Below are 27813 nucleotides of genomic sequence, written 5' to 3' on the forward strand. Positions count from 1 at the left end.
TGAGGTTACCATACATATAGGTGCCTCACACAATGTGAATAATGCAAGGTGAATGGAAAACTACAACAGGGTGATCCGCTGTGGTGGCTTGATTTTACTCTAATGTGTCCTTCGTGTGAGGCACCTATATGTATGGTAACCTCACCGTTTATATAACACGCATGAGAGTGACCCCAGAAACGGGATTTTGGATATATACGCTCTCCCTACAATTGCCGACATAACACATAGATCTTAAAGTGTAAGTGTTTGGATTATAAGTGGTGGTCAAAATGCACAAACAATTTAGGAGCAGTTCTTGTTAATCTATACTCCTTGGTTTTATGTCAGTAACTATTGTGACATATCAACTGGGACATATAGATGATACGGGGCGGCACAGTGGTGTAGTGGTTAGCACTCTCACCTAGCAGTAAGAAGGGTTGCTGGTTTGAATCCCAACCACGACACTACCTGCCTGGAGTTTGCATGTTCTCCCTGTGCTTGTGTGGGTTTCATCCAGGTGCTTCAGTTTCCTCCCACACTCCAAAGACATGCAGGTAGGCTTATTGGCTTCTTTCCAAAATTGGCCCTAGTATATGAATGTGGACCTTGGATTGTGGGCTCCTTGAGCAATGTGAGCATGCAATGTACAGGGATAGGGACAATTGTAGACACTCACTTAGGTTGAACTGGATGGACTGGTGTCTTTATTCAACCTTACTAACTATGAAACTATATAGATACATATCTTATCGCTATTATAATCCATATATATATATTATGTCTTAGTATTTCTGCATATTCTTTATGTCATTTGAATCTGTAGAATACATAAGTGATTTTTGGATTAAATCAAGGTCCAAAATAAATAGTCAAATAAATAGTCAAATAGATGTGCTGATAACATTAGCATATCACTTGTTATAATTTCCTGTTGCACCCACTATTGGGAAGCAATGTGAGGGGACATCGTATGCCCCTGTCGAAGACCGATTGTGTCGAAACGCATCGGGCAGCATTTCTTGTACCCCACATTACTTTTATATGTTTTATTCCGTGATCACTTTTTATTTTTGAATTATTTGTACATTGTATATTTTTCAATAAACCTACCGGCTTGTTTTTTGATCTGCACCATCCGGAGCCCTTTTTGCTTTTTCTTTTTTCCATATGCCATTCATACGGGTTTTATTTGAAATTTGAGTTTGGATATGCCTGGTTCTTGAAATACCGTTTTCCCCTGGAATCTGGAGACTACCGGACGGTGATTGTCGGGAGTGTCCACCTTCATCTGTGGTCCAGGACGGCGAAACGAGGATTACACATCAGGATCCATCCTATTGAAGGCCCGAGTGTAAAATTCTGTGATTACAAGCCTTTCAGACCCACTGTCGTATGACAGGTGGATCCAACATCATTGGTAAGAGTACCCATCTTATACCCATAGAAGATTTTATGTAAACATCGCTTCAGTCAAATAGACCGTTGCTGTTGGTTCCATCCTCTCCTCTCGCTACATTTTGGATGAGAAGATTGAGCTTTTCCTTTATCTCTGTATTCAGCATGATAGGAGGACATTTTTACAGATAGATGAACTGACAGAAGTTCTTTTCCAGCATTTATGATATGCAGCTTTATTTGCACTATATTGCACAATAACTGTGGGACTACCTATCCCTTCAGCATTTATTGTTTATATTTTTATTTATTGGCTGTATGAGAGGCACTTTCCAGAAGTCCTCTGTGGTACCCCTGCCCAAAGGGCACGCCAAAGAAGATGTTGTGTCTGCAGAAAACACGGATATAGGCGTGACACCCGCTTTTATTGTCCCTCCTGTCCTGACCAACCTGGTCTCTGCATCAGTGAATGTTTTCTTCACTACCACACACTAGAGGAGTATTAGCATAGGGTACAGCATGGCACTGTTCTAGGGCATAATTACACATGGTCTAGAAAGATGAGATGACCATCACATTTTGAGAGACCCTAACCTGGAACATTTATAGTTAAAAGTGCAAAAGAAAAAGTAAAGAAAAAAAGCCAAAAATAGTTGTCGTTTTATTGTTGTTCTGTCTCTATTGTTCTATATCTATTGTTCTCTCTCTATTGTTACTGTATTTTATGCTTAACTGTAATCTTTTATTGTTACTGTTTTATTTTTTTGCTTTGCATGTATGGTATGTCCTACTGTTATACTGTACTGTTACTTTGTTTTATTGTTAACCATTATTTACTTTGCAGGTACGCCATTCAGCTGCAGCATGGGTTTATTTATTCTGACAGTAACAGAGTTTGCTCTCACGATACAGTTAAAAAAAGAGCATATATGCCAAAGCATGGGGGCAGGGGTTGACATTAGGGGCGGATTGCCCCTATGCTTCGGCATGTTTTACTCTTTTTTTTTTTGCCACAGATTGCAATAAAAAAAAGTTTATTGGGAATGTTATATTTTTACCATTGTTTGATTTTCAGATACGCCATTAAGCTGCAGTACGGATTTATTTATTTTGACAGCAACAGGGTTTGCTCTCACTATGCGTAAATCCGTGACTCCAGCGCTGTAGGAGGTGATTTCACGATCACAGTTAAAAAAAGAGCATATATACCGTACACCATTCAGCTGCAGCACATGGTTTGCTTTCACCGATCGCTTCTCGGCCTTTTGGCTAAGATCAAGTGTAGTATCGACTATAGCCCTTAGGGGTGTCTCTGCTTCACAGCTAGGACGTTGAGAACCACTTGTATCTATCCAAGCCATTAGGTCCTTGTGGGGTACCCTCTGCTCGGCCTTGAAGGATCGTTGATTAAATTCAGCTTCACCTACTTGCTGCTATTGGGCCAGAGGCTTAGCCCCCACAAGGAACGAGATTGCGGTCTTCCCTCCTCCCCCCCCTCCTCCGCATTACTACCTCCGGGCAGTAGATGCAAGAGCCTTTATAAAGGCTTCAGAGCGAAGACGTCGAGGAATCCAGAAGGAAGCCGCCGAAAGAACACCTGAAGCGACTTCTCTCTCTCCAAGACGATGGGGAAGAGCGAGAGAAAGACCAGCAAGAAGAACCCCGCTCCAGCCACTTCCACCAAGGTCCCCGGGGATGTTGCTGCCCCAACCCCCACCTCTACCCCGGCCAGCACCAGCCAGCCGGGACCAGCCAAGCCTTCCCCCCCCTGCAGACGGGCTCCCTACCTTGGAGTCCTGGATGAAGCAGACGGTCGTGCTGCAACTGAAGGAGGTGGACGGAAGGGTCCCCGACATGACCCCGGAGATCTTCGGCAAGAAGATGATCCTGGAGCAGGGGTTCAGCAAAGCGGAAACGCTTTCAGTGCAGGCCTTCACAAGAGGTACATTTTTTGTAACTTTTGTGTCTTTCCAGGCCTGCAGAAGATACTGGGATATGGTCAAGGCGAGTGGTCCTGAATCCCCCTTCCGTAAGTTCGCTGCGAACTGCCCCATAACACGGGACGAGAAGTGGGTGACGGTGGCCATGAGGAACCCCCATACCTCAGGTAAGGATATAGCCACTTACCTCCAGAGGTTCTGCACCGTGGTGAAGGACCCCGTCCGAATCCTCGATGCCAACGGCTTCTGGATAGGTAAGTGGTCAGTACTCTGCAAGTTCAGGAAGGACCCTTCGGGGGACATCCTGCACCTGCAGCCCTGCTTCTCCCTGGGCAACTCCGCAGGCATCCTTTTCTACCCCGGTATACCCTTCACCTGCAACAGGTGTAGCAACACCGGACACATGGGGAAGGACTGCAAAGAACCTGCTTGCAGGTCCTGTAGGGTTGCAGGCCACGAGACCAAGGATTGTCCGAGGTCCAAAGCCTGCAACCTCTGCGGAGCGGCTGAGCACGTGTTTAAACACTGCCCCCAGCGGTCCCGGTCCTATGCTGGCGCCCTGATCCAGGGCAAACCATCCTCCAGCACCAGGAAGAAGCCACCGGAAAGGGAAAAAGAGCCACAGAAGACCACGGGTAAGCACACCCCTACCCCCACCCCTGTCCAGGCCCCAGCCCGGACCCCGGCCCCAACCTCCAGCACCCCCCCACCCGCCACCCCGGTGCTGGAGGATACCCTCCCCACCCTCCCCCCACCCACCCCGGACCTGTCCTCCCTGGAGGACTTCCCCACCCTCCCTTCCACCCCCACCAGTGGACTCGCAGGAAGCCGGAAACGGAAGCCTAGTAGTCCAACAGCAGAGGAACCCGCTTCCTCCACTAAAAGGCCCACTGGCGACCGGCGCGAAAGCGAGGGACCAGAGCCAATAGTGGAGGACCTCGAGTCAGCGGGGGAGGAGGATGAGGACGTGGAGGGGGAGGAGGAGGTCATGGCCATCCCTGAGCCTGACCTCCCCTCCGACATCCACGTCCCCATCACCCAGAAAATGATGGATGCTGTCCTGCAGGAGCTCGGCCTGTCCGAGAACACAGGACAAGCAGAAGAGGCAGCGGAAGACCCCCCTCCGGGGAGGTAAGTTCGGTCCCTTACCGACTAGACCTCATACCCCTTTTTCATTATGGCAGAGATCTCAATCTTTTCCATTAATGTGAGGAGTATCAAGGATACATCTAGGCGGCAAGCGGCACTGACATTTCTTGCCACACAGCAGAGTGATGTCTACATGCTCCAGGAGTGCGCACTTCCTCCTCTGAGGAGGTACACCCATCTGACCTCCCAGTGGACCCTCGGTCCCTCCTACTGGTCCGGGGGTGGCGATTGTAAGTCTGCAGGTGTAGCCATTCTTGTCAGGGGTGGGCGCTTCGCGGTTGACTCCATCCATGAGCTAGTCTGTGGCCGTCTTCTGGTCATAGACGGCTCGTGGGTGGGAGAGCCAATTAGGCTCATCAACGTGTACGCCCCCCCAGATAAGAATGAGCGGCTGGAACTTTTCCAGACCCTGCGGACCCAACTCGTCACCACCAGGGCAGTAGTAATCGGCGGTGATTTTAACTGTCCGATAGAGGAGGATGGGCGCAGCTCCAGCATGTACGCAAAACTTGATGCTACATCCAGGCTGCTCAAGGAGATGATCTCGGAGGCTTCCCTGCAGGACGCCGTGGGATCCATAGGGAGAGGTACCGTGAACTACTCATGGTGCCGTCCCGATGGATCAGTGCGTTCCAGGATCGACTTCGTGCTCACTTCAAGAGCAGTCAAGCATCGCGATTTCTCCATGATCCCCTGCTTTTTCTCTGACCACAGGGCTATTCACTTTCGGGGTGACCTGGGCGAGGGCTTTGCCCGCGGACCAGGCTCCTGGAAGCTGAATAGTACCCTGCTGGAAAATGAGGAATTGATGGGGGAACTCCGGGAGGCCTACGCCACCTGGAAGGAGGAAAAGCGATTCTTCGGAAGGGTAAGTGACTGGTGGGAGTTTGTGAAAGTCAAGCTACGCAGCTTCTTTCAGGCAAGGGGACGACAGCAAGTGTGTGCCAGGAAGAAGGAACTCAGGAGACTGCAACGTCAGTTGCAGTCCCTGCAGGACCTTCACCACTGTGGCTGGGACGTTAGGCAGGACCTGGAGGACACCAAGAAGAGCCTGAAAGGGCACTTTGAGGAAGAATCCAGGCACATTGTCTTCCGTGCCAAGGTGGAGAACCTTGAGAAAGGTGAGAAGTGTAATTCTTTCTTTTTCAGGAAACTCCACTCAGGACACACACCCTTGTCTGAGCTGCGTGACGAGACCGGAACACTCCAGAAGGGAAAGGAGGCTGTGATGCAAGTGGTCAGCGACTACTACACCAACCTCTACTCCCCGAAAACAACAGACTCACAGGCAGCCGACAGGTTCCTGTCAGGTATCTCTAACCAAATTGATCCTGCAGGTTCGTCGGATGTCAACGCCCCCTTGGTGTTGGAGGAGCTGCACTCTGCCGCTAAATCCTTTAGGCAAGGCAGGACCCCGGGCTGCGATGGTCTCCCAGTTGAACTTTATGTAACGCTGTGGGATCTCGTAGGCCCGGACCTGCTCGAGCTGTACGAGGAGATGGTGGTGGAGGGCAGAATGCCTCCGACCCTAAGGGAGGGGATGATCACGATTTTGTATAAGCGCAAGGGGGAGAGATCGGACCTGAAAAACTGGCGTCCGATCTCTCTTCTGAACGTGGACTACAAAATCCTCGCCAAGGTTTTGGCCAACAGGCTGAAATCTGTCATCGGACAGATCATCCACCCGGATCAGACTTGTGGCATTCCTGGTCGCAGGATTGCGGACAGCCTCGCGCTTGTCCGGGACACGGTCCAGTACATTCATGGCCGCCGTGTGCACGCGGCCCTGGTCAGCCTTGACCAGGAGAAGGCCTTTGACCGTGTCTCCCATGAGTTTATGTGCAGCGCTCTGCGCAGGTTCGGTCTTGGGGAAATGTTCTGTTCATATGTAAATGTAATGTACAATGAAATTTGTAGTGTGGTGTTGGTGAACGGTTGGAAAACTGACCCCTTTCCAGTGTTGTCTGGGGTCAGACAAGGCTGCCCTCTCTCACCTCTGCTTTTTGTCTGTTGTATAGAGCTCTTCGCCCGAAGCATCAGACAGAACCCAGAGATCAGAGGGATCACCGCACCAGGACCGGACAGACGGGAGGTCAAGTGCTCGCTCTACATGGATGATGTGACGGTGTTCTGTGCCGACCGGCACTCCATCGACACACTCGCCCAGACGTGTGAGGACTTCGGCCAAGCTTCAGGGGCAAAAGTCAACTGCGGGAAGTCGGAAGTCATGCTCTTCGGAAAGTGGTTTCTGCCTTCTTCTGCACCTATGCCCTTCAGCGTCAAAGCAGACTTCATCAAAATCCTTGGGGTCTGGTTTGGAGCAGAGGGCGCAGCCCTGAAGTCCTGGGAAGAACGACTGGCAAAGATGCGACAAAAGTTTGGACTTTGGAGCCTCCGAGAACTCACCATCGAAGGTAAAACACTGGTACTCCGCAGCGAGATTCTCCCTGTGTTGCAGTACCTCGCCCAGGCCTGGCCCCCCCGGGTTAACACCTGCAAGGCCATCACCAGGGCAGTGTTTCACTTCATCTGGAGCTCCAAAATGGACAGAGTAAAGCGGGCGGTTATGTTCAAGGAACCCCTCAAGGGCGGTAAGGGCGTGCCCGACATCGCCACTCTACTGAGGGTCTTCTTTGCCTGTAACTGCATCCGCAGAACTTTGGTGGACAGAACTGTAGACTCTGGCGGTAACTCCATGTCCCGTTTTTTCCTCCTGCCTCTCTGGAGGTCCCTTGGATGGGACAAATGGGACAGCTCCATCCCCTACAACTGGGACACTCCTTGGTATTACTTGGACACTTTCAAGTTTATTAAGGAGCAGGGGCTACATGGAGTGAAGCCCGACTTGTGGAAGCCAAAAACTATCCACAAGTTGATTAGAGCATCAGACATTGTTGAGACTGTTCCAGGCCTCCCTTCAGCCACTTGCAAAGTGGTCTGGAGGAATGTTTCTTCAAAGAGACTTACCAACAGGCACAAAGATCTGGCATGGATGGCAATCCAAGGGGGGTTGCCACTCAGGACATTCATGCATGCCAGAAACCTGTGCAGATACAGACACTGCCCCTTTTGCATCATCCAGGAGGAAACTGCTCTGCATGTTTTCTGGGAGTGTCCCTTTGCACAGGGCCTGTTGAGGGCTCTGGAACCTGATCTCAAAGACTTTGTTCCACAGACTGCTATAACACACTTTGGTGTGTTAAACGGACTATTTTGTGGGACTCACTCACAAGAGGACATTGATAGTGCCTGGCGGGTGCTGTGTTGTTTTAAGGACGCTGTTTGGTGCGCCAGAAAGCGCCTCATCCACCAGAGGGAGAGGATGTCCATCCAGGACTGCCGCAGACTGACCCACAGTCTGCTCAGAGACTATCACCTGATGGACAACAAGGAGGAAGAGGAGGTCTGAAGATTTCCCCTTCCCCCCCCCCCTCCTCCCCCACCACTATGTACCCTTTTTGGCAGTTCAATAAAGCTTCGGGCCTGTGAACTCTTTCTCCCCCCCCCCTCCTCCCCACCTTCTCCAACCCCCCCCCATCACACCTGTTGCTCTTTGAAATGCCATCTAGATTTTGACTTTGACTAAGACTGTATGACGTGATATGTATTTAGTAATGGCTTTTGGTAATGCTTTCAGGGTAATGCGGCGTCATGCATGATGTGATGTTTCGGGGTATTATTACTCTGCACAACACATCAGGCATCATACCGCAGGATGAATGTAATTTATTTGTATGTTTGGAACTGTATTGTTATGTAGTGTATTTTATGCGCTGCGTCGCAGTACAGTGTGGAATGTACCCTGTTAAAAGTATTTTGTTTTTTGTATATTTTCTTGAAAAATAAAGTATACATTTTCAATCAAAAACATGGTTTGCTTTCACTCTCCTCTCCACTATCCCTTCCCCACTTTTTATTTATTTTCAGTGTGTGTTTTGTCACGTCTTGTTTTGTCACTTTGCACGTTTGCTGTGATGAGTAGGGTCACAGGTTCTACGGCCTGTCCTGAAAGTCTGGTGTGGGGGTGGACATGGCCTTCTGGCTTAGTTCACCCTCTGCCTTAGGGTTGGGGTCTCCCTTCGGGGGAGCCTCACCTAGTATTTGGGTGGGTCTGTTTCGGCAGACCTTCCAAAGAACGGGGTCTGACTGGTTTCGGCCAGGAAGACCAAGTTTTAAGTGTCCTTGTCCCTGTCAGGAGCCTAACGCCCCGGGGGATTCAGGACAAGGTCCTCTGATTTTAGAGGACTTGTGTACCCGTTGCACTTTTTTGTGTCACTCTTTATGTGTGTGCACATTATTTATGCACCGGGTGAAGTTTTTTGGAGTGTGTTTTGCACGCCACAGGCTTTCAATAAAAAAAAAAAACATGGTTTGCTTTCAGAATACTTAAATCCATGACTCCAGCACTGTAGGAGGTGATTTCACCACCACAGTTAAAAAAAGAGAGCATATATGCCAAAGCAGGGGCAGGGGTGGACATATATGCTTCGGCATAAATTTTTATATAAAAAGAACATTACAATATATGCCCAAAAAGGACCAGCAACATATTGGTATGTTGCTGGACTTTGAGTGGTTATACCAGAATGATGCCTGCAGGTTTAGGTATCATCCTGGTATTACTTTTTTCAGCCAGCAGTTGGCTTTCATGTAAAAGCAACCCTACTTGTAAAGCAGTGGGAGGGAACATCCCCCCCCCACCGTCTTCCATGGTTTTCTCTGGCTCTCCTGTCCCACTAGGGAACCCGAGAACACAGCTGGTGGTTCCGCCAGCTGACCATAGAGTTGATTGGAGACCAGAATGGCTCCAATCATCTCTATGGCTTAAGAAACCGGAAGCTACGAGCATTTCATGACTTCGGTTTTGCCGAATATAAACAGCGCCATTGTGAAATTTGAAAAGTATCTTATCACACCAATCTTGGTGTGGTCAGATGATTTGAGGGCAGGGGAAATATCTAGAGCCTAATAGACCCCAAATTAAAAAAAAAAAAAAAGTACCTGTCACTACCTATTGCTATCATAGGGGATATTCACATTCCCTGTAATAACAATAAAAATGATAAAAACATAAAAAAATATGAAAGTAACAGTGTAAAAATAATAACAGAAAAGCAGTCCCCCCCCCCCCCCCCCATGCATGTGTGCAAAGGCGAACACAAGCATCAGTCTCGTTTCATATGTAAACCGCAATTGCACCATGCATGTGAGGTATCACCATGAACATCAGATCAAGGTCAGTAATTCTGGCAGTAGACCACCTTTGTAAATCTAAAGTGGTAACTTGTAGAGGCTTTTAATTATGTATGGAGTTTGTCGCGGCTGCATGGTTGTGCGCAATGTTAAAGCATGTTGTGTTTTTTATCTATGTAAGGTCATCTTTTATATTGTACCAAACATTTGGGCAATATAATGTATTTTAATGCATTAAAATAAAAAAAACCTATTTTTTCCAAAGAAATAGCGTTTGAAAAATCGCTGTGCAAATATTGTGTGAAAATAAAAATTGCAATAACCACCATTTTAATCTGTAGGGCCTTTGCTTTAAAAAATATATATAATGTTTGTGGGTTCAAAGTAATTTTCCAGCAAAAAAAAAAGTTTCATGTAAAGTGTCAGAAAGGGCTTTTTCTTCAGGTGGTTAAAACAGTGGGTGATGTGTGGCATAAGCTTCTAATGTTGTGCATGAAATGCCAGGACAGTTAACACCCCAAGCTATATGCTGATAGGCATGTTGAGTCCATGGAATATTTTATATTTTGCCACACGTTTTGGTAAAATTATTATTATTTTTTTTACACAAAGTTGTCGCTAAATGATATATTGCCCAAACATGCCATGGGCATATGTGGAATTACACCACAAAATACATTTAGCTGCTTCTCCTGAGTACGGGGATACCACATGTGTGAGACTTTTTGGGAGCCTAGCTGCGTACGGGGCCCCTGAAAACCAATTACTGCTTTCAGGCTTTCTAAGGGCATAAAACAGTGATTTTTACTCCTCTTATCATAGTTTTGGAGGCCCTGAAATGTCAAGATAGCACAAACCCCCCCAAATGACCCAATTTTGGAAAGAAAACACCCCAACGTATTTGCTAAGAGGAATGGTGAGTATTTTCAAGCTCTCGTTTGTTTTTGAAAATTTAATTTCAAGTTTCAAAACTTTGTGACAAAAAGCAAGATCTGCAAAATACTGAACATGCCTCCTGCAAAGAGCTTGGCATGTCTATTTTCCAAAATGGGATAATATGGGGGGTTGTGCCATCTTGGCATTTCATGGCCTCCGAAACTGTGATAGGTAGTGAGGAGTGAAATCAAAAATGTACGCCCTTAGAAATCCTGAAGGCAGTGGTTGGTTTTCGGGGTCCTGTACGCAGCTAGACTCCCAAAAAGTCTCACACATGTGCTATCTCCATACTCAGGAGAGGCAGCAAAATGTATTTTGGGCTGTGAGCTGGTGAGCGTTTTTAAGTGTTTATCGTCGTTTTTTAACAGAGTGTTTTTACAGCTGAAAACAGCTAGAAAAACTCCTCTCAGAACCCACTAGTTTTTTTTTTTGTTTTAACAGCCAAAAAACCCCCCAGACAAAAATAGTTGATAACACCCTATGTGTACGTGGACACATATGATAAGATGCTGAAGGGTTTATTGACTGTAGAAAAAAGTCTGAAGCCAAAAACAGCAGCTGTAAAACTGTCCAAAAATGTCCGGAGTGTGAGGTCTTAGGCCTCTTGCACACGATGCTCCTGTTTGAGCATCTACTTTTTCAGACTTTTTTAACCACTTGCTTACTGGGCACTTAAACCCCTCTCCTGCCCAGACCAATTTTCAGCTTTCAGCGCTGATGCACTTTGAATGACAATTGCGCGGGTATACAACACTGTACCCAAATTAAATTTTTATCATTTTTTTTTCCCCACAAATAGAGCTTTATTTTGGTGGTATTTAATTACAGCTCGGAGTTTTATTTTTTGCTAAACAAACAAAAAAAGATGCAAAATAAAAAATAAATAAAAAATCATGTTTAATAGTTTGTTATAAAATTTTGCAAACAGGTCATTTTTCTCCATCATTGAAGTGCGCTGATGAGGCGGCACTGATAGGCGGCACTGATAGGCTGCACTGGTGGGCACTGATAGGCTGCACTGGTGGGCACAGATAAGGTAGTACTGATGGGCACAGATAAGATGGCACGGATGGGTGGCACGAATGGGTGGCACTAAGGGGCACTGATAGGTACCACTGATAGATGGGACTGATGGGCACTGATGGGCGGCACTGATAGATGACACTGATGGGCACGGATATGTGGCACTGGGGTGCAGCACCATTGTTGAGGCAGATTGTGGGCACTGATGGGTGGCACTGTGGGCACTGCTGGGTGGCACTGACAGGGGGCACTTATTTATTAATGAGGTGGCACTGGCAGGGGGAAGGTGGGCACTGGCAGGGCTGGCCGTGATCGGGACTGATGCCCCGATCACGGCCGCCGGGGATCGGCTCTTTTTTTTTCTCCTCGCGCTGTCAGCGCGAGGAGGAATAATAGCCGATTACTGGCACCCATTGTATCACATGATCAGCTGTCATTGGCTGACAGCTGATCACGTGGTAAGGGGTCGGGATCGACCCTTTGCTCGGATCCGTGATCAGGTGAGTTTCATAGACTCAGGGGGCGCACAGGCCGCTCGTGCACGGGACAACGTCAATAGACGTAGTCCCGGCAAAGGAGGTCCGCGCTGTAGCCGTCATTTGGCTATAGCGCGGATCTCTAGTGGTTAATGTATTTTCACGCATATGCATTTACGCAATTTCCATGCAAATTTGCGCAGATTTCCACACCTGTGCAGCAAGCTTGTTACCATGTATGAAATGCCAATGGACACTCTGTGCGAATTTGGGGAAACGTGCGTGAATGCAAGCAAATGTGTGAGAATTCGCTCATTTACACACATGAGGTGTAAATTACTGCCAAAAATGCAGATTTTCCTATTTTTTTTTTTTTTTTTACTGAGGAATACACAGCGCTTGTTTACGTGCCTGTATGCATAGGCACATTACAATTAATGGGCTGTATTTTAGCTCAGTAAAAAAATAAGCTGTACTGAGCTTTTTCAAGCAACAGTGTGCAAGAGGCCTTATACAGCAATCAGTGCTAAAATAGCCACTGATTACTGTATAAATTACACTGGCAGGAAAGGGGTTAACACTAGACATGTGAATTGGTTTTTGTCCGAATGCATTTTTGACACAGTTGCCCGTGTTGTGGGGGGGGGGGGATTTATTATTATAGATTCTATATTATAGATGGGGTATATAGAATCTACTTTTTTTTTTTTTATCTGCCTCCAAATGCCCCTTAGTGTTTACCTACACTATATTACGAAAAATATTGGGACACCTGCCTTTACACACACATGAACTTTAAAGGCGTCCCAGTCTTAGTCCGTAGGATTCAATATTGAATTGGCCCACCCTTTGCAGCAATAATAGCTTCAACTCTTCTGGGAAGGCTTTCCACAAGGTTTAGGAGTGTGTCTATGGGAATCTTTGACATTCTTTCATAAGTGCATTTGTGAGGTCAGGCACTGATGTTGGATGAGAAGGCCTGGCTCGCAGCCTCCACTCTAATTCATCCCAAAGGTGTTCTATACGGTTGAGGTCAGGACTCTGTGCAGGCCAGTCAAGTTCCTCCACCCCAACCTCACTCATCCATGTCTTTAATGACCTTGCTTTGTGCACTGGTGCACAGTCACGGTGAAACAGGAAGGGGCCATCCCCAAACTGTTCTCACAAAGTTGGAAGCATAAAATTGTCTAAAATGTATTGGTATGCTGACACCTTAAGAGTTCGCCTCACTGGAACTAAGGGACCAAGCCCAACCCCTGAAAAACAACCCCCACACCATAATCCTCCCTCCACCAAATGATTTGGAGGGGTGGCCCAATACTTTTGGCAATATAGTATGAATGAACGAGTTTGTGGTGAAGGAACTTGACTGGCCTGCAGTCCTGACCTCAATAGAAAACCTTTGGGGTGAATTTGAGCGAAGACTGCGAGCCAGGGCTTCTCATACATCAATGCCTGACCTCACAAATGCGTTTTTGAAAGAATAGTCAAACATTCCCATAGACACACTCCTAAACCTTGTGGACGGCCTTCCCAGAAGAGTTGAAGTTGCTCAAGCTGCAAAGGGTGGGCCAACTCAATATTAAACGCTATGAACTATAACTGGGATGCCATTAAAATCCATGTGCATGTAAAGGCAGTCGTCCCAATACTTTTAGCATTCTAGTGTATGTATCAATGCACATGTTTAGAAACCGGAGCATTTTGAGGAAGAAAAAAAAAAAACACTTGAGTGTTCGGAAGAGAAGCATATGGGCTGAGAAAGCACGCACATTCACAAAAACATCATCAAATTGTGCGTTTACATGTTAATACATTTCGTGTCCAAAATAAATTAACCACTTGCCGCCCGCCCTATAGGCAATTGACGGCTGCAAAGTGGTTTCATAATCCTGACCGGACGTCATATGACGTGATCAGGATTATGAGCCGCTGCGCGCCCCCAGGGGCGCGCATCGCGGCGATCGTTGTTGCGGGGTGTCAGTCTGACACCCGGCAACTACGATCTCGGTAAAGAGTCTCAGACGGAGACTCTTTACCACGTGATCAGCCGTGTCCAATCACGGCTGATCACAGTGTAAATGGGAAGAGCCGGTGATCGGCTTTCCCTCACTCGCGTCTGTCAGACGTGAGTAGAGGAGAGCCGATCGGCTGCTCCTCTGACAGGGGGGGTCTGTGCTGATCGATTATCAGCACAGCCCCCCCTAGGATGCCCACACTGGACCACCAGGGACGCCACCAGACCACCAGGGAAAAGGTAATCCTCCCTAGACCACCAGGGATGCCAGTCAGCACAATGGATGCCAATCAGTGCCCATAATGGATGCCAATCAGTGCCCACAATGGGCATCACTGATTGGCATGCATTATTGTTTGGCACTGATTGGCATCCATTACTATAGTATAACACCAATGCCGCCTATGAGTGCCCACCTGTGCCGCCTATGAGTGCCCACCTGTGCCGCCTATCAGTGCCCACCCGTGCCCATCTGTGCCACCTATCCATGCCCATCTGTGCCGCCCATCTGTGCCGCCCATCCATGCCAATCCGTGCCAGCTATCAGTGCCAATTTGTGCCACCTATCAGTGTCCGTCCGTGTCGCCCATCCGTGTCACCCATCCGTGTCGCCCATCCGTGTCGCCCATCAGTGCCGCCTATCAGTGCCGCCTATCAGTGTCCATCAATGCCACCTCATCAGTGCCACTTCATTGGTGCCACATTGGTGCCCATCAGTGCCACCTTATCAGTGCCCATCAGTGTAGCCCCATCAGTGCCCATCAGTGAAGGAGAAAACGTACTTATTTACAAAGTTTTGAAACTGAAACAAAAAAAAACATTTTTTTTCAAAATTTTCGGTATTTTTTTATTTGTAGCGCAAAAAATAAAAACCGTAGAGGTGATCAAATACCACCAAAATAAAGCTCTATTTGTGGGAAAAAAATGATAAAAATTTCATTTGGGTACAGTGTAGCATGACCGCGCAATTGTCATTCAAAGTGCGACAGCGCTGAAAGCTCAAAATTGGTCTGGGCAGGAAGGTGTTTAAGTGCCTTGTATTGAAGTGGTTAATATTTAATATTTTTTAATTGTAACTATTTATTATTCGTTCTTTATTAATTATTTTTAAATAATAATAGCCAATAGAATGCATTAATGCCAAACATGCAAACGTGTATAAACGTGCACAAGCAACCATGTACAAATTCAGCTTTTAATGCTTTTTCCAGCTGCTTTCCTCCTAGGCGTCCTATAGAGTACAGTGTGCACGACGCCTATAGGAGAACGAACCCTTTATCACAAACAACTCAGGCTTGTTTCAACTTTCATTCTTATGTTATTCTTCCTCAACCTTTTTGACAATGTCTCATTCCGAAAAAGCTGTTTCAAATTTACAATCAAGATGTAGCTAACTTTCAAAATCAAATTCAGATAAGACTTACCGGCACAGACTACAGAAGCGGACAGAAGACCCTCCAGAAGGATTGATAAGCCAATTATGGAGCCCATTTCCATGTGAAGAGTAGAAGCTGATACGTGTGTTGTGCATACAGGAAGCACTGCCAATAAATATAGAATTCTTTTCCTGGGTGGAGCCATGAAGTGGTTTCACCACCGTCTGATCACTTACTGTATAGCTCACCTCTTTTACTACTTAATTATATCAATTTACAGAATTGTAAAAATACATCCCACATTGTATGTAGCTAGGTTTCTAGTCCTGCATCTCGGAGGTTTAACCACTTACTTACTGGGCACTTAAACCCCCCTCCTATCCAGACCAATTTTCACCTTTCAGCGCAGTCGCACTTTGAATGACAATTGCGCGGTCATGCAACACTGTACACAAATTAAATTTTTATCTTTTTTTCACCCCAAATAGAGCTTTCTTTTGGTGGTATTTGATCACCTGTGTGATTTTTATTTTATTTTTTTTTAAATGTAAAAAGATCCAATTAAAAAAAAAAAAAGTATTTTGTTTAAAAATGTTATAACGTGTAATTTTTGTCTGTCATTGATGCATGCTGATGACGCGGCACTGATGGGCACCAATAGGTGGCAGTGATGGTCACTGATAGGCAGCACTTCTAGGTGGCACTGATTGGCACCACTGGTGGGCATCAATAGGTGGCACTTGTGGGCATCGATAGGTGGCATTGTGGGCATCGATAGGTGGCACTTGTGGACACTGTTAGACTTTATAAATGAGGCATAATTGCCTCTTCCTTTTCAGGACCGATGTCCCTTCAAGATAAGCTGGTGATCGGCTTTTTTTTTTCTCCTCCGCTGTCAGCAGCAATGCATGGAGCAGGAGAGGGGTACTTTGAGGAGCCGGCCAAGGACACAGGTCATGCGGAAAATGCACAACTAAAGAGCAGCCAGTGCGATAGTCGAGCATGGAGCTCTGCTAGTCACCCTCCACCTCCTGCCACCCATGCTCATGGTGCACTGGTACCCCTAGCTGCCTATGCTGCTGCCGGCCATATGTAGAGGGGGCTGCATGGGCCCCCTGCATCACAGGGCCCGGTTGCGGTCACGACTGCTGCACCCCCTATAGTTACGCCCCTGCAGCTTTACATGGCAACCAATCAGCTTCTATAATTTATTTTTATTAACTTAACTAAACTAGCTGAAGATAGATTCTGATTGGTTGCCAAGAACAACTGCTCCAGATTCTGGCTTATTTAGTTTTAATACATTCCCCCTCATAATGTATAGTCTGCTTCCTTTGAAAGTCCACCTTTCTTGTAGGGATAGGTGGTCCCCAATTGCACACCCTTTGGGTGTCTCCTTTCCCTAGCTGGCTGCAAAGGAGACACCCGATCTTGTGTGATCCTGGCTGGAGCTTTGAAAATCTAGTGAAAAACATTTAGGGATTGGCTGCCATTTACTGCCAGTGTTTGTACATAGCTTGTGCTTATTAAAACAGTAGTAAAGCCAGCTTGGTGATTTTTACCTACAGGTAAGCCTATAATAAGACTGAGGCCGCGTACACACGGGCGGACTGTTCGCCCAACTTTGTCCGCTGAACAGTGTTTCAGCGGACAGTCCGCTCGTGTGTGGGCTTCAGCAGACAGTTTCAGCGGACAGTCTGACGAACAAAGTTTTTCGGATTTTCCGTAAGACAGTCCGCTGAAACTTGGTTTCAGCGGACAGTCCGCTCGTGTGTAGGCTTGTTCGACAAACTAAGTGTCGCGCATGCTCAGAAAGGATTTACACGGCGAAGGTTGCATTGCAGTGTATTGGACGTCGTATTTTTCGTCCCGTCGTACGTGCCGTTCACGTCATCGCGCACGGTTTCAGCGGACTGTTCGTTCATCGTGTGTGGTCAAGTCCGCTCATGCTAATTTTGAGCGGACTGTTTGTCGTACTGTTTGACGAACAAAGTTGGGCGAACAGTCCGCCCGTGTGTACGCGGCCTTACTTGTCGATAAAATTAATATCTCCTAAACCTACAGGGTTTAGGAGATATTCCCCCTGAATGCAGTGGTTGACGTCACCAGCGCATGTGCGCCGAGCTTGGTACCAGAACCAAGGGCTCCCACACGCATGCGCTGGAGTGACATCATCACGGCTCCGGCCAATCACATAGCCAGAGCGTAAGAAAATGGAAGAAAGACTGGGGAAAATGTCAGCCCTCTCAGCGGTGACAGCATGCCACTGGAAGACTTTGTTCCAAGGTAAGTATTTCATAATGTGCTAGTATGCAATGCATACTAGCACATTATGCAATTGCCTTATAGGCTTTTTTTCTTTTGAACTAGCCGCAGTTTATTAAAGCATTAGTAACCACAGAGTTAGTTGGTTACAGAAAGGTACTTCTTCTCCTTTCTAAGCTGGGTCAGAAACCCTGATTGGAGGATTGCAATGTTTTATAAAGGGGAAATTCCAGGAAGCAGACACAGAACTAATGTCGCGTACACACGACCAGACTTTCCAGCAGACTAGGTCCGACGGGATCAGTCCGTCGGACAATTCGATCGTGTGTGGGCTAGTCCGACTTTAAAAAAAATAAAAAATCAGACGCACTTAGAAATAGAACATGTTTCAAATCTATCCGACAGACTCAAGTCTAAAAATCGGGAAAACCGTTCGCCTGTGTGCTGGTCCGACGGACCAAATACGATGCAAGGGCAGCTATTGGCTACTGGCTGTTGAACTTCCTTGTTTAGTTCCGTTTACGTCATCATGGTCAAAACGAACTGACTTTCGAATGGACTTAATCCGGTCGTGTGTGGCCAAGTCCGCTTGTTGAGAAAGTCATTCGGGAAGACTGTCGGACCTAGGCCGCCAAAAAGTCGGTCGTGTGTACGCAGCATTATACATACAGCTGTATTTCACTCAAGCCAGAAGCAGAGATTATTTGTCAAGCATTCCTACTGTATGTTCTAATAGTTTAACTGCAGCTTCTCAAGTGTGTATTATATGTTATTATGTCACATGTACAGTGCCAGATAGCTAGGTATGTACTACAGTATGTGTGTGTAGTGGTCACCTTCCAGTATATTAATAAGTAAACCCGTTTATTGCAATAAACTTTGTATGCAGCTCTTGTTATTTTAGTTAAGCCTGTCCCTTCTGGTCTCGGTATGTATAGATAATTTTAGCTTAGGGTTTAATGTTTATTAACCGGCATGGACTAGAGCCAGGTTATGCATCCGATGGCCACTTCTGGTAGTTAGAGGCCTGGTTGCAGATGAGAAACTACCAGAGGACTAAGGTGCAGTGTAGATAGGCTGACTCTGAGTTTCAGCGCCACAGCAAAGTTTCTGCTGGTGAGAATCGGCATTCCAGGCTGGTTGGACAATGGTTGGAGGATCTCCCCATCACCACAGATCTCGATTTCTACATCATGGTCATCCTTAGGCCAGGGCCCCTGCAACTGAACTTTGATGCAACATTCATCTGGAGGCATACTACTCCAAATGTGCCACACTAACAAGTGCCAATTCCAATCATAAAATAAAGTGAAATAAAACATGAAGTCTAAGAATAAACAGACTTGATCTATGAAATACAGAAATTCACAAAATAAAACAAGTGTACAGGATGGGAACCGATTTTTAAACATCCATGTGTCCATATTAATCCATAACACATAATGCCTTTACTCGGTAATGCACCATAAATCCCAACATGCAAGTGAAAAATCCTTATCCTTAATCAGTATATAGTAGTCTTGTGACTTTTATCAGTGTCTGGTTAAAGCCTGTAGGAGTTTTCATTCTCCTCTGACTGTCCTATGAGGCTGCATGGTACCTGACTTTGTCTGGACAGTGCTGATCACATGCACTCTACCAAGAAAACTATAGCAACACACACCAAACTGAGCATATGCAGTGACTCCAAGGCTCTGTACTATCGGTAGAAGGATTGGGGACAGTGGAAGAAGGAGAGGATCAGAGGAGACAGGATCAAACAGTCTTTTTACACAATGCGGAGGATTAGCCCTTTAGGTTCCACAGTGAGTATAACAATCATACTTTACTGCATATACAGACTGATTTTACTGTTGTGAGTTTAGTAACACTTGAACTACTTGCCCACCAGCCGCCGTCGTTATATGGCGGCAGGTTGGCTCCCCTGCGCTAATTGCCATAGCTGTACCTTTAAGAGGTATAGAGGGCACGTCCCTACTGCGTGACATCAGAGCCAATGTGCCTGGCTGGTGGCCGCGATGTCCGCCGGCGACCTGTGATCACTCCTCAGAGAGCCAGAACAGGGATCTGTCAACAGACAAATCCCCATTCTGTCAGGGAAGTAGAGAGAGATCTGCTGTTCCTAGTGATCAGGAACAGCAATCTCTCTCTACACCCAGTCAATCCACTCCCCCCACAGTTTGAAGCACCTCCCTCTGACACACTTAACCCCTTGGTTGCCCCCTGGTGTTAACCCCTTCCCTGCCAGTGACATTGATACAGTAATCAGTGGCTATTTTTAGCTCTGATCGCTGTATAAATGTCACTGATCCTAAAAAAGTGTCAAAATTGTCCAATCTGTCTGCCGCAATGTCGCAGTCCCACTAAAAAAAGCTGATCATCACCATTACTAGTAAAAAAAAAATAATAATAATAAAAAGTCCATAAATCCCCTATTTTGTAGAAGCTGTAACTTTTGCGCAAACCAATCAATATACACTTATTATTATTTTTTTTACCAAAAATATGTAGAAGAATACATATTAACCTAAACTGATGAAGAAATTAGTTTTTTTACTTTTTTGTTATATTTATTATAGCAAAAGTAAAAAAATATTGTTTTTTTTTCAAAATTGGCAGTCTTTTTTTTTGTTTATAGCGCAAAAAAAAAACACAGAGGTGATCAAATACCACCAAAAGAAGACTCTATTTATGGGAAAAAAGGAGGTAAATTTTGTTTGGGTACAACGTCGCATGACTGCGCAATTGTCAGTTAAAGCGACGCGGTGCTGTATCGCAAAAAATGGCCTGGTCATTAAGGGAGCAAATGTTCCAGTCCTTAAGTGGTTAAATACTCAGACAGGTAGGGCTGCAGCTTGTATACAGGAAATCTGCATGTGTGCCTTGGTAAGCTCTGCCCTATGCGGTACATTTTGGAGCAGACAGAAATTACACTTAGTGCTCTGGACTGAGGCAAGGGCACACTAGAGGGATATGCTTTGTTTATATTTCATGTCTGAGGTTTACAACTACTTTAAGACTAATATACTTAAGTGCCTATAAAAATGGAGAAAGAACACTGCATTGTTTTAACTGCTGATTACTCTGCAAAAAAAACACTTAAAGGAGAAATTGTGTTGTTGGTTCGCTTTAAGACTCCTCTTCATAGATGGCCTCATCCACATATTGTATTTCCACATTGTGGTTCACACACAGCACTTGTAGCGAATAGCATCTATTGAGCTGTGATAAGTATATGATGAGTATTGATCTAATTGGCTGGTCATGTAAAGGGAAATATTTCATCAAAGAGGATTTGAGGAACATCATTGGTACTCCTTTCAATTTTTAGTTCACTTACCACCATTCTAGTTAATGTGATGAAATACTGGAATGTTTCCAGGACTACAGTTTTCATGAAACAATACAAAACGTGACTAGTGACTATACTGCGCAATGAAAGCAAAAGGAACAAAATACCAAAAACCCAGAAAAAGTAATTAGGGTTTGCTCAGACTTGTTACTTTCAGCTTGTTTATACTATTCTTAACCACTTCAACAACGGGTCAGTTCTGACACTTCTCACTCATATGTAAATATCTACTTTTTTTGCTCGAAAATTATTTAGAACCCCCAAATATTATATATTTATTTAAGCAGAGGTCCTAAACCAGGGGTGTCAAACAAAATGTAATCGCAGGCCACATTGGCATTATGATTGTCCTCAAAGGGCTGGTTGTAGCTGTAAGACTATATAAATGTATGCAGGGCTTTTTTTCTCAGAGAATTGGTGCAGGAACACAACCACACCCCACGCCAAATCACTTTGATTGGTGGGTGTGGCCAAATTGCACAGTGGGAGGATCTTAAAGGGGCAATAAATACCAAGAGTGCATTACATGCGCTGTGTACAGAAGGCTGAGTTCAGGGGTGCACTACATATAGAGTGCAGAGTTCAGGGATGTGCTGTGTACAGAGTGCAGTGTTGAGGAGTGTGCTACATACAGAGTGCAGAGTTCAAATCACATTGAATGGTGGGTGTGGCCAAATTGCACAGTGGGAGGATCTTAAAGGGGCATAAAATACCAAGAGTGCCTTATGTGTGGAGTTCAGGGGTGCATTATTTACACAAGGCAGAGTTTAGGGGTGCACTCTGTACACAGTGCTCTGTAGAGAATGCAGAGTTCAGGGATGTGCTGTGTAGAGAATGCAGAGTTCAGGGATGTGCTGTGTAGAGAATGCAGAGTTCAGTCAAGGGGTTTGCGAGCACACAGAGAACCCGCAGCTGTACCTTCTGTCATAGCACAGCGGATCAGAGACCCATAGTGACCCGTGCATTGGCGGGAGGGGAGAAAGCTGAGCTACACTGATGACAGTGAGGCCACACGGGCCCCCGTAGCTAGGAGCAACACAAGATATTACACCTAGGATGGGCTCAAGGGGCAGCTGCTTTAGGCCCCACAAAAGTGACTGGGTCCAGGGCAGCTGCCCCTTTTGCCCCACCTTGAAGATGACCCAGAGCAGCAACCACAGCCTGCCAGACATTGTTTAGAAAGATGTACTGTTTTCCTTCACAGTAAATCTCCTGTTTAAGAAGGGCCCACAAGTTCTCAACAGGGTTTAGGTCAGATGAGGAAGGTGGCCATGTCATCATTCCTTCATCTTTAAGGCCTTTACTGGCTAGCCATGCAATGGAGTACTTGGATGCATGCGATCGAGCATTGTCCTGCATAAATATCATGGTCTTCTTGAAAGATGCTGACTTTTTCCTGTACCACTGCTTGAAGAAAATGTCTTCTAAAAACTGGCAGTAGGTTTGGTATTTGATATATAAATAAATACAAAATGTGGAAAACAACCAATATGTGAAAAATGGTGTATGGTTATACCATAAGGTATAACAATATTATTACGAAAAGAAGTCCCAAAGTGGGAGGAGTTGACGTGCTGACGTCATCGCGTTTATCGGTCTAAGCGGACGAGCGTTCGCACAGCCGGCTTGCTATTTCTGATGTTTTTATTATTTCAATGCTGTAAGTGTGATTTTGATTCCTATTAAATAATACTATGTCGGATTTACACTATGGTGAGTTCCTTCTTTCCTTCTGGGTAACATTTGACTACTTCCCATGGTTTCTGATTGATCGTGGTATCCCGGCTATCTGCTGGATATACATCCTTTCCATCACACCGACCATCTGGAGATACCGTTTTAGAGCCCTCTGGATAAGGGCCCTAGCTGGGTATTTAGCCACAAGCTTATTTAGCTTGCCCTGTGGTAAGCACGCATTATGTGTAGTGTTGGCACATTGTCTGTGGTGGAGGAATTTGTCACTGATCAATACCTATTCATGTACAACTGTGTCTATGGACTTTACCTAACACCAAAATTGTTGGACGATACTAATATTTTTTCTCATATTCACTTATGACACTCACTTTGGGACTTTTTTTTGTATTAATATTGTTATACCTTATGGTATAACCATACACCATTTTTCACATATTGGTTGTTTTCCATGTTTTGTATTTATTTATATATTTGTATATATTCAGTTTGGACAGATGCTTGTTGAAGCCGGTAACGGCCTGTTTACATGAGACTAAAACTGGAAGTGACAAAATCCTCGTCGCTTAGGGTTTCTGACATCATGCAGTGGGGAGGATCAGTGACTCTCACTGTGACTCAGGAACCAGATGCTGCAGGCCGCATCCTTACAGCCAATTGCATGGGAGAGCGCAGTAAAGGTGGCAGCAACTGCGGGAGAGTAGTGGGACAACCTTCCACCAACTGTAAATGTAATCCAGCAGCTTCTTAGCCACTAGGATTACTTTGAAATTGTAGGGAATCGCCGGCCCTAAAAAAAAATTATAGCTTTATTTTTGCTGCAAATGGCACGGCCCCATTTACGTGAATGTATCACACTGGATAAAGGCTTTTGGGTTTCTTAGATCCCTTGTTCAGGCTTTATGATGGAATAAACTATTTCAAATTTACAGTCAAGAGGTGACTTAAACTGCCCATAAATGGATCGAAATTTGTTCCTTGAGTGGCCCTGTTGGCACCACTTCGCTTGACAAATATCGATTATACTGTTTAATTTGTTGAAGAACACAGGCAGATAATTATTGACCAACAAGCACCTGCATCCAATCAGATGCAGTTGCTGTTCGGGTATTCTGGCAGCCATGTGTGCTGGCTATTAGAATGCATCAGCTGGTACTGCACAATTGTCTATCTGCGCTGTTTAGTATGGATGGGGGAATTGAGTGATTTCTCTTGTTCAGCCCCCGAGCCAAATTTGCCTTTAAAAAATATTTTCATGAAAAATTACACTCCACTGATATAATTTAGGCAGGCCATACATTATGGAATTTTATTTTCCTCAACCACAGTTTGAAGGATAGAAAATTGCTTGATTCCTCCATCAACACAGTCAGTGTAGATAGGGGAATCCCTCCCACAGCGCTATTGTGTTCTGTCAGCAGGGAGTGCAGGGAGCCTTCCCCACTGGCATAATACAATGATCACTGCTGGCGGCTATAGCTGCTGACAGTGATCGGGAGAGAAAAACCTGACAGGCTGGTTGTACTGAAGTAATTTAATAGATTACGTTTAGTACAAGCAGCCTACCCATAGATGGATCATAATTCGGCCAAGTCATGCTGAACTGGCTGAATTTCTATCCCTCTATGGCCAGCTTTAGCGGCACAAATTATAGAAATAGAAAGAAGAGGAGGATTGATAAGTATGGATAATTGTGGAACCCACTTCACTGTGATCAGTTTAAGATGTGAGTTAGTAAAGACGGTGCTATGGGAACAAAGTTATTTATGAACATAATGGTTATCCTGGGAGGAGCGTAGATGGTGCCACTGATCGGATCACTCATTCCACCTCCTACGAAGGTTTATTAGAGTTATAAAAAGTTATTCATTTACAATGATGTGTGTTCTTGTCCTGCAGCTCATATCACTATCTACATGGAGGGTGTTTGGTGGGTTTTCTCTGGGTATTCCGGTTTCCTCAAACAACCAATAAACTACCTGTAACTTTATTAGCTTTCAATCAGAATTGATCCTAATGTGTCCTCTGATCTGCAGGAGCTCCGCATACCTTGGAATTGGGGCAGGTAACAGCAGATTGCAGGGAGGTTTAAGCTGGTCATACACTAGTACAATTTCATTTAAATTTTTTTATTTTACAGAATATGTAAACCGAACTTTTCATATTCCTGATATGTGACTGCTGTACCATGTACTTGCATGAGAAAGTATCCTGTTCTCTTTGTATTGCGTTCTTTGTGTGAAATTCCTGGTGTTCCTGCCAGTCCCTATGCATTCCTATCAAACCTGACCACACTAGGGAAGAGAGCAAAGCGTTGCCAGTGCTTTAGCTGTGCTGGGAACTCTTATGCTCTCCTCCAATGATCAAACTGGTCCCCCCTCCTGCACAGCCATTCACTAGGAAGATTAATGTGATGTTGTTTCTCCTTCTCTAGCTCTCGGAGTTCCTTATGGAACTAAGAATAGAGGGAATGTGATCACTTATTAAACAGGGAAAAAAGGTATTTATACGTTTTCTTCTGTAGCGCCGGTACTCCTGAAGAGCATGCACTATGTTTTGTAAATTTATTTTTTCTAAGACCATAGTTGGGTCTTAGGGTTAAATTATGTAAATTGTAATTCTGGCATCAGTTTGGCTGGACTGTATTGTGTTCTCCCTGGTCATAGGTTTATGTATCATCTCTGACAGGCATTGGAACACAGTCTGGTTTGACGCATTGGGTACCAATCTCTCTCTCAGAGGGTGTGTTGTCTTGCTGTGTATTTCGGGAGAGGGTACTTAAGGTGCTGAGGTCACGTGGTCCTGGGTTCCGGTCCAGAAGTATGTTCTGACTCCAGGGTCCTCATGGCCTGGTGTGCGGGTCCATAAATTTCCTAATCTCAGGACTAGCTAGTCCGAGGCACAGTAACTGGAAGGAGGATTTCAAGGTGGTCCGGTGCCGTCTCGGTATTGGAGAGGCCCAGCAACTCAAAACGCAACCAGGGGAGGACTCTTCAGAAGAGGGCCACACACGAGGCTGGCTGCTCAGTAAGAGCCTGGAAGCTGAGCTGAAAGGACACCAAGTAAATCCTTATGGTATTGCCGGACCGGCTGCAAGTTACTTGTACTGTAAGAAAGTCTGCGCCTGTTTCGTCTTCCTGCACGAGACACCGCGTGAGTGTGTCGTGGGAGGAGAGTGAAGCCAATTGTGTTTTGCTGTGTGGAGAGGAAAAAAGTTCTCGGAAGGAAAGATGTTCAGTGTTCTGGGTACATCATCTGTTCCAGGACCCAGGATGCCATCTGTGAGATGCCTGGTACCGTATTGACTGACACGGGAATCTGCCTGCTGCTGCAGAGGCGGTTTATCCTCTACACCACCGGGGACATCGAGGCCCTCAGCATGCTTTGCGGAGGATGTAAGGGATTGATCCCAAGTCCCCGGGCCATTTGTCCGGTGTCGGGGATGTGGAGATTACAGTTTCAAGGTTGAGCAGCCTTCAGAATCGCCTTGGGCCTACCATATGGACTGGACCACGGGCGTGGCTACCGAGGAGTCTATCGTTTACGCTCCAGTTGTGAGGCCTACAGTTTCGGCTTCATCCACTGTTGCTGGTGCCTTGGAAAAGGACATTGTTTCCTCCCGAGTCAGAGAATCTACTCCTGAAGTTATGGATGCTGCTTTGTTTACTGCTATTGCTACTACTATGCCTGCTTTGGATAAAGTGGAGTGTGCAAAGACTTCCTGTGATCGCAGAAAAGGACCACCCCCCCCAGTCCGGTTCAATTTCATCAGAAGAAGGAGATCGCCCTGGAAAAGCCAACACAATCCACCGGTGAGAAACCTGGGGAAACGGTGGGGAAAGGGACTGTAAAAAGTTATGTGTTAGCAGAAGTATGGGACTCAGATTTAGACTCTTCTGACATTGGGGATTTGATGAGTTGTTTGACACAATGTCCCAAGAACTGTTATGGGCCTGTGGGGATGATGTGACCACTACCTGTGCTGACATTTCGGGCTGGCTAGCCCTTACTTCAGGGAACGAAACGCCACGGGGGGGGGAAACCCCAGCCACGGTAAATGTGACAATGGCAAAACCCGTGAACTTGCCAACGCTTAAAAGAGACGCTACTGCTTTGGTGCACAAATCCCCAAATTCGTGTATAGCCCCTGGGGATGGGACTGCCAGAAACCTGCTGAGACTTGCAAGGTCTCAGAGACTTTTGAACAAACAGGTGGCAACAGAGTATGGACTAGAGCAGTGATGGCGAACCATGGCACCCCAGATGTTTTGGAACTACATTTCCCATGATGCTCTGGCAATCTGCAGTGTAGTGGAGCATCATGGGAAATGTAGTTCCAAAACATCTGGGGTGCCAAAATTCACCATCACTGGACTAGAGTTTCCATATGTGCCCTGGGAGATAATGGACATTATTGAGGAAAATTGTGAGAAGTGGTATGCAGAAGACATCTGGGACTACCTAAAAGTTCCAAAGCGACTTCGTAAGAAGGAATTCTGTCTGGAGATGTATGAACGCTTTCTGGGGTGTCTACAATACTGGAGCTATGGCTGGCATATTTACGTGGATAAAGTTGTCATTTGCAGGCCAGACAAAGACCGTGTGATGTACATTATAACAACTGTGGATGAGAAAGGAAAAGACTTGATCTTGCCCGATCCACGATTCTACTGGTGAACGGTTTCTTGAACTGGGTTTTTTGGAATACAAGGATAGTTTTTTCTCTTTTTCTGCCGTGGGTAGATAGACAGGGTAGCTACTAGAGAGCTGCGTGTCAAGATTACCATATGGGTCGCAGTACTTACTTTCAGGGAAAGTACTTGTAGTTACAGTGACTCTGACCACTAGGTGGCATGGGTCGGCACAAAACAAAGCAATAAGTCATTTAACCACTTGCTTACTGGGCACTTAAACCCCCCTCCTGCCCAGACCAATTTTCAGCTTTCAGCGCTGATGCACTTTGACAATTGCGCGGGCATACAACACTGTACCCAAATGAAATTTTTATCAT

At 45.8% G+C, this 27813-nt stretch overlaps 2 protein-coding genes and 1 pseudogene across 3 annotated transcripts in view; 2 read left to right on the forward strand and 1 right to left on the reverse strand.

Moving 5' to 3' along the window:
- LOC143984299 (major histocompatibility complex class I-related gene protein-like) overlaps positions 1–27813 on the reverse strand; it is a 65011-nt gene that overhangs the window by 28322 nt on the left and 8876 nt on the right. Inside the window, exon 1 of one of the 2 annotated variants that reach the window (XM_077484550.1) lies at positions 15539–15661. The exons of the other annotated variant lie outside the window; for it this stretch is intronic. Coding sequence (XP_077340676.1) covers positions 15539–15611 — 73 coding nt within the window. The 5' untranslated portion in view covers positions 15612–15661. Of the gene's footprint in view, positions 1–15538; positions 15662–27813 lie in introns of those variants that run through there. 2 annotated transcript variants of the gene reach the window in all.
- Positions 2630–2781, forward strand: LOC143989590 (U2 spliceosomal RNA; annotated as a pseudogene).
- On the forward strand, positions 2902–4455 carry LOC143987055 (uncharacterized). Its single transcript, XM_077485527.1, has 2 exons — positions 2902–4088; positions 4134–4455. Exons 1-2 carry the CDS (start codon positions 3076–3078, stop codon positions 4453–4455), a joined length of 1335 nt encoding a protein of 444 aa, XP_077341653.1. The 5' UTR covers positions 2902–3075.

This window comes from Lithobates pipiens, unplaced genomic scaffold (genome assembly GCF_037356315.1).
Source record: "Lithobates pipiens isolate NorthernLeopardFrog02 unplaced genomic scaffold, aLitPip1_a1.2 Scaffold_1, whole genome shotgun sequence".
NCBI lineage: Eukaryota > Metazoa > Chordata > Amphibia > Anura > Ranidae > Lithobates > Lithobates pipiens.

Bases quoted from the DNA above. Each gene is read 5' to 3' on its own strand.
- LOC143987055 (XM_077485527.1), top strand. From the start codon at position 3,076: ATGTTGCTGCCCCAACCCCCACCTCTACCCCGGCCAGCACCAGCCAGC. The intron at 4,089-4,133 runs GTCCTCCCTGGA...CACCCCCACCAG, and splicing joins CCCCCACCCACCCCGGACCT to TGGACTCGCAGGAAGCCGGA.